At 50.1% G+C, this 7,656-nt stretch overlaps 1 protein-coding gene across 2 annotated transcripts in view; it reads left to right on the forward strand.

Annotated features, from left to right (window-relative positions):
- LOC142915928 (coxsackievirus and adenovirus receptor homolog) overlaps nt 1–3,030 on the forward strand; it is a 47,037-nt gene extending 44,007 nt beyond the window's left edge. For both annotated transcript variants that reach the window (XM_076061549.1, XM_076061550.1), the window contains 2 exons: nt 1,546–1,693; nt 2,925–3,030. In XM_076061549.1, coding sequence (XP_075917664.1) covers nt 1,546–1,693; nt 2,925–2,994 — 218 coding nt within the window. In that variant the 3' untranslated portion in view covers nt 2,995–3,030. The remainder of the gene's footprint in view (nt 1–1,545; nt 1,694–2,924) is intronic.
- Nucleotides 3,031–7,656: the final 4,626 nt, after the last annotated feature.

A 7,656-nucleotide genomic window follows, 5' to 3' on the forward strand; every position in this document is an offset into this window, starting at 1 on the left:
GCCTGGGTATTTTGTACCATCGGACACTCCACCCCCACAACTCCCAATCGGTGATGGGGCAGTTGTGTAGAGAGTGGAGAGTTTCCCATACCTGGGCAGTGTGCTTATGACTGGCTCCAGTTTAACAGCAGAGGTCTCACTCCGAATCAGTCGAGCGGCAATATCTTTTCATCGGTTGCGTAACGTTGTGTGGAAGCTACCTGGTCTGTCGCTCCGCACTAAGCTTCAGGTCTTCTCGGCCACGGTCATTCCCTCCCTTCTCTACGCTTGCGAAACGTGGACCCCCCTAATGGAACATCTTCGCCGGTTAGAAACATTTAGGCTGGCCTGCCTACGATCCATCCTGGGTTTAACCAGACTGGATTGTGTGAGGAGCTCACAAATCCTTCGAAGATCTGGGCAGGGTCCCATCGGTGAGCTCCTCCGGCAGGCAAGGCTGCGATGGCTGGGTCATGTAGCCCGCATGCCCAGCCACCGCATGCCGAAACAGCTTTTGTTTGGCCGGATTGAGGGGGCTCAGCGGGCGCGGCACGGGCTAGAGAAGAGATGGAGTGATGTGGTACAGGAGGACGTGGAGCTGAGTGGACTTGCCGATGACTGGTACCAGCGGTGTCAAGATCGGCCTCTGTGAAGGAGGCTCGTGAAGGATGCTACTGGGCAGTTGGAGGCAGTCGCCCTCCAACAACAACGGAGGGCGGAGGAGCGACGCTCAGAACAACGAGCGGAGCGCCGGGTGGCTAAAGCACAGCAGGTTGGCACAGTAGGGGCACAGGTGGTGCATCAGGCAGTCATCTCAGTCAGTCGACCCGTGGCACCTGGGTCTGCCCCGTGACCTGCCAGCGGGCGTTCGACACTTCACGTGGCCTCAGGGTACACATAGCCTGGCACAAGCGTCGTGGTGACGTCACCGCCACTTAGTGGCGAATGGCGGTTGTTGTGTGTACGTGTGTGTGTGCGTGTGGCTGTGCTACGAACCCGGCGACCCGGGGTTCGATTCCCGCTCACGGCCAACACCGCCGGTGACCATTATCTGAACCGGTCCCTGGGCCTCCGCTCGGTCGACACGGCCTCAAATGAGTACCTGGTGCGGTGTGTAAACATCGCCACTGGGGAGACAAAGGCGGCCGGGCGTGGTGCTGGCCACCCACCCCCTCGTGTACCGTTCCGGCTTTCATAGCTGCTGCTGCTCGCTAACAGCACTTGCCCCTACAGTCTGTTACAGACAGCACTTTCCCCTACAGTCTGTTACAGACAGCACTCGCCCTGACAGTCTGTTACAGACAGCACTTTCCCCTACAGTCTGTTACAGACAGCACTTGCCCCTACAGTCTGTTACAGCCAGCACTTTCCCCTACAGTCTGTTACAGACAGCACTTGCCCCTACAGTCTGTTACAGGCAGCACTCGCCCCTACAATCTGTTACAGACAGCACTTGCCCCTACAGTCTGTTAGAGACAGCACTTGCCCCTACAGTCTGTTACAGACAGCACTTTCCCCTACAGTCTGTGAAGGTTACGCGTGTGTGGGTGATCGTGTCGTGTGCAGCGAGCGCTAACGCCGGCGTCGTGACGGGCGCCGTGATGGGCGTGCTCCTCCTCCTCGTCGTCGTCGCCGCCATCGGCTTCCTCGTCCTGTACCCGCTGCTCAAGCGCAAGGCGGCGTGGGACCGAGACTACCGCCACAACGACATCCGGTGAGGGCCCACCCGCTCGCTCGCTCGCCCGCCCGCTAGCCCGGGCCGCCCGCTCACTTGCTTTACCCGCTCGCTTACCTGCTCGCTCGGCCACTGACCCACTCGCCCACTGACTCACTCACCCACTGACTCACTCGCCCACTGACCCACTCGCCCACTGACCCACTGACTCACTCGCCCACTGACCCACTCGCCCACTCGCCTACTCGCCCACTGAATCACTCGCCCACTCGTCCACTTGCCCACTGACTCAGTCGCCCACTGACACACTCGCCCACTCGCCCACTGACCCACTCGCCCACTCGCCCACTGACCCACTCGCCCACTGACTCACTCGCCCACTGACCCACTCGCCCACTGACCCACTCGCCCACTGACCCACTCGCCCACTGACCCACTCACCCACTCGCCCACTGACCCATTCGCCAACTCGGCCTCTGACCCACTCGCCCACTGACCCACTCGCCCACTGACCCACTCGCCCACTGACCCACTCACCCACTCGCCCACTGACCCATTCGCCCACTCGGCCTCTGACCCACTCGCCCACTGACCCACTCGCCCACTGACCCACTCGCCCACTCGCCCACTGACCCACTAGCCCACTGACTCACTCGCCCACTGACTCACTCGCCCACTCGCCCACTGACCCACTCGCCCACTGACCCACTCACCCACTCGCCCACAGACCCACTCGCCCACTGACCCACTGACCCACTCGCCCACTGACCCACTCGCCCACTCGCCCACTGACCCACTCACCCACTCGCCCACTGACCCACTCGCCCACTGACCCACTGACTCACTCACCCACTGACCCACTCGCCCACTGACTCACTCGCCCACTGACCACACTCGCCCACTGACTCACTCGCCCACTGACTCACTCGCCCACTCGCACAGCTGCAGCAGCAGCGTTGGTCCGAATCTGCCTGAGATTCTCGGACGGTGACAGTCGGAGGACAAACTCCAGCAAGTGGAAGCGTCCGTGTGTGTGTGAGCATCAACTCGCTGAGCCCCTGCCCTCACTGCACCTCGGTGAAAGAGAGCTTCAGAGCTCATCGGATTCCTTTCCTCCTACAGCCTGAATACACATTCTTGATTCTGAGATTCTGAGCAGTCGTGACTTTAACAGATGGACGTTTGTCTGATCCCCTCCCTCACCTCCCTCCCTCTCTCCCTCACCTCCCTCACCTCCCTCACCTCCCTCCCTCTAAATTTCGATTTAAAGCTTTCGTAACTGCAATGATTCATCTTCTTTGGTTCTTTCGGTAAAGTCACGTAGAATGAGAATAAAATAATACATTGATCAAATGATATAACGCAATAATATTCTCACGACGTTTCGGCCACAACACAAGCGGCCTTCATCAGGTGAAGGGACGAGACTGTCTGGTAGGACAGCGCTGGAGTGAAAAAGCCACGTTCAGATCACGACCTTTAAGCTGTGTGAGAGGAAACAAAGCGCCTTGACAAAAGAATTAGCATATAATTTAGCATTGAAATGGCTGAGTGATTAGCTTGTGACTGGTCACAGAAATGGCTATGTTAAAAGTTAAAGCATACACATCCGCAGAGGCACCCCTTGACAAAGGAATTAGCATAGAATTTAGCATTGAAATAGCTGAGTGATTAGCTTGTAACTGGTCACAGAAATAGCTATGTTAAAGTCAGAGCATACACATTCACCGAGGCACTTAGTACAAATCAAACAGGAGAATTTAGCATTGAAATAACTAGGCGAATTTAGCATTGAAATAACTGAGTGATTAGCTAGTGACTGGTCACAGAAATGGCTATGTTGAAGTCAAGGCCTACACATCTGAGCTATTCACAGTACTATATAGTGAACCAATAAAAAACTAAAATATAAATTACCTTAATGTTATCAATAAACTCTATATTCTCCAATCAGCTAAGCTACCAACAATAAGTCGTTATATATCACAATGCTATATGGCGAAAAAATGGGTGGATTCTTACCCTCAACTTTAGCAACACGGATAGCTACGGGTCCCGTTCAGACGGACGAGTTCATCCATGGTCGGAACAGAGGAGGGGGAGAGAGACAGCTGCGAGGCGCTATTATACTCCATGTTGTAAACCATACCATTAACCGTGGTGTGAGAGGTATTAAGAGTCAAGGCTGACGAAAGAGCTGCGGTCTGAAGGTCATCGTAAAATACAATTAATTAAGAACAGAAATGGTTTTAAACATCTTTCCAATGGTTACTAAGCCAGAATCCATCTTCTCGGTTGAAATTGTCTCTGTGCTTGTATATGTGAATGGCCTCATGAACGAATCTCTCATGGTAGCCGGTTGGTTTGCAAAGAACCTCCGTCTTGGAGAAGTCAATGTCATGTGAGCCCACTGAATTATAACAGTGATCTGCCACGGCAGAGGAGTTCGTTCTACCGTGTTTCAAGTCTGCTTTATGTTCGCGGATGCGGTCCGAGATATGTCGTTTGGTTTCTCCAATGTAGCTACTACCACAGAGCCACTTTAGTTTGTAAACGCCCGGGTACTGTATGTCTGGAACAGCATCTTTTACAGATGGAACTAAATCACGGATTTTATGTACTGTGTTGAATCGGACCTGGATCTTGTGTTTATTCAGGATTTTGGAGATCTTTTTAGTGACCCCTGCAATGTAGGGTAAGGTGATGGTTTTGAGTGGCTCCACAAGAGGATCCTTCTTCATGACTGGAGTGATGGCTTTGCGGATTGTGTAGTCGGAGTAACCATTAGCCCTGAGAGCCTTGTGTACGTGCTTGAGTTCACTGGTAATGTGTTCCTGGTCGGAAATGCATTGGGCTCTATGGTATAGAGTCTTGATGAGGGAGTTCTTCTGGGATGGATGGTGGTGGGAATCCGGTTTCAAGTAAGCATCTGTATGGGTAGCTTTCCTGTAGACAGAGTGGCTCATTGAACCATCATGTCTCCTTTTAATTAAGACATCCAAAAAGGGTAGTTTGCCATCTTTTTCGACTTCCATGGTAAATCTGATGGCTGGGTGTATGGAATTGATGTGGTCGCGGAATTGGTCTCGAGCAGGCTGGCCATGTGGCCAGATGACAAAGGTGTCATCAACGTACCTCTTCCATAAGGTCGGGCGTAGAGTGGCAGTCTGGATGGCGTCAGTTTCAAATTTTTCCATGAATTCGTTGGCTACAACCGGAGATAGGGGGGAGCCCATTGGCGTGCCCTCAGTTTGTTTGTAGAAAGTTCCATTCCAGGTGAAGTATGTGTTGGTTAAGCAATGTCTCACCAGGGGGGGTACATCATTATGCAGTCCTTGATGAACCAGGTCTTCAATGATAGCGATGGTGTCAGGTACCGGGACTTTGGTGAACAAGGACACCACATCAAAACTGACAAGCAGGTCGTCTGGGGACAGGGAAATGCCTTTGATTGTCGATACCAGGTGAGTAGAGTTTAGTACCGCAGAGGTGGTTTTACCAGTGAAAGGTCGCAGTATATCAGCAAAGATGAACGTTTTGAATTATCTCAATTAAAAAAGAGGGATGATATTGTCGTCCTCTCAGCCGACAAGGGCAATGCCACTGTCATCATGGACAAAACAGAATATAACAACAAAATTCAAGAACTACTCAACGATGGCAGCTATACAAAAATAAAAAGAGATCCCACCAACAGCCTGGTCACCAAAACGAACAAAATCATCTCTGATTCAACAGCATTAATTGATGAGATCAAACAGTTCTCGTTGAAACCCTCTGCTGCCAGACCACCAAGATTATATGGCCTTCCAAAGATACACAAAGAAGATACACCCCTTCGTCCCATCGTCTCTACTATCAACTCCCCCACCTACAAACTGGCACGTTTTCTTGCTGATATACTGCGACCTTTCACTGGAAAAACCACCTCTGCGGTACTAAATTCTACTCACCTGGTATCGACAATCAAAGGCATTTCCCTGTCCCCAGACGACCTGCTTGTCAGTTTTGATGTGGTGTCCTTGTTCACCAAAGTCCCGGTACCTGACACCATCGCTATCATTGAAGACCTGGTTCATCGAGGACTGCAAACTGATGTACCCCCCCTGGTGAGACATTGCTTAACCAACACATACTTCACCTGGAATGGAGCTTTCAACAAACAAACTGAGGGCACCCCAATGGGCTCCCCCCTATCTCCGGTTGTAGCCAACGTATTCATGGAAAAATTTGAAACTGACGCCATCCAGACTGCCACTCTACGCACGACCTTATGGAAGAGGTACGTTGATGACACCTTTGTCATCTGGCCACATGGCCAGCCTGCTCTAGACCAATTCCGTGACCACATCAATTCCATACACCCAGCCATCAGATTTACCATGGAGGTCGAAAAAGATGGCAAACTACCCTTTTTGGATGTCTTAATTAAAATAAGACATGATGGTTCAATGAGCCACTCTGTCTACAGGAAAGCTACCCATACAGATGCTTACTTGAAACCGGATTCCCACCACCATCCATCCCAGAAGAACTCCCTCATCAAGACTCTATACCATAGAGCCCAATGCATTGCCAACCAGGAACACATTACCAGTGAACTCAAGCACGTACACCAGGCTCTCAGGGCTAATGGTTACTCCGACTACACAATCCGCAAAGCCATCACTCCAGTCACGAAGTAGGATCCTCTTGTGGAGCCACTCAAAACCATCACCTTACCCTACATTGCAGGGGTCACTAAAAAGAGCTCCAAAATCCTGAATAAACACAAGATCCAGGTCCGATTCAACACAGAACATAAAATCCGTGATTTAATTCCATCTGTGAAAGATGCTGTTCCAGACATACAGTACCCGGGCGTTTACAAACTGAAGTGCCTCTGTGGTAGTAGCTACATTGGAGAAACCAAACGACATATCTCGGACCGCATCCGCGAACATAAAGCAGACTTGAAACACGATAGAACGAACTCCTCTGCCGTGGAAGATCACTGTTATAATTCAGTGGGCTCACATGACATTGACTTCTCCAAGGCGGAGGTTCTTTGCAAACCAACCGGCTACCATGAGAGATTCGTTCATGAGGCCATTCACATATACAAGCACAGAGACAATTTCAACCGAGAGGATGGATTCTGGCTTAGTAACCATTGGAAAGATGTTTTAAACCATTTCTGTTCTTAATTAATTGTATTTTACGATGACCTTCAGACCGCAGCTCTTTCGCCAGCCTTGACTCTTAATACCTCTCACACCACGGTTAATGGTATTGTTTACAACATAGAGTATAATAGCGCCTCGCAGCTGTCTCTCTCCCCCTCCTCTGTTCCGACCATGGATGAACTCGTCCGTCTGAACGGGGCCCGTAGCTATCCGTGTTGCTAAAGTTGAGGGTAAGAATCCACCCATTTTTTCGCCATATAGCATTGTGATATATAACGACTTATTGTTGGTAGCTTAGCTGATTGGAGAATATAGAGTTTATTGATAACATTAAGGTAATTTATATTTTAGTTTTTTATTGGTTCACTATATAGTACTTTGAATAGCTCAGATGTGTAGGCATTGACTTCAACATAGCCATTTCTGTGACCAGTCACTAGCTAATCACTCAGTTATTTCAATGCGAAATTCGCCTAGTTATTTCAATGCTAAATTCTCCTGTTTGATTTGTACTAAGTGCCTCGGTGAATGTGTATGCTCTGACTTTAACATAGCTATTTCTGTGACCAGTTACAAGCTAATCACTCAGCTATTTCAATGCTAAATTCTATGCTAATTCCTTTGTCAAGGGGTGCCTCTGCGGATGTGTATGCTTTAACTTAGCTATTTCAATGCTAAATTCTATGCTAATTCCTTTGTCAAGGGGTGCCTCTGCGGATGTGTATGCTTTAACTTTTAACATAGCTATTTCTGTGACCAGTCACAAGCTAATCACTCAGCCATTTCAATGCTAAATTATATGCTAACTCCCTCCCTCTCTCCCTCACCTCCCTCACC

The sequence above is a fragment of the Petromyzon marinus genome, unplaced genomic scaffold, assembly GCF_048934315.1.
Source record: "Petromyzon marinus isolate PM22_M1 ecotype Great Lakes invasive population unplaced genomic scaffold, UKy_Petmar_22M1.pri1.0 PM_G_Scaffold_37, whole genome shotgun sequence".
Taxonomy (NCBI): domain Eukaryota; kingdom Metazoa; phylum Chordata; class Hyperoartia; order Petromyzontiformes; family Petromyzontidae; genus Petromyzon; species Petromyzon marinus.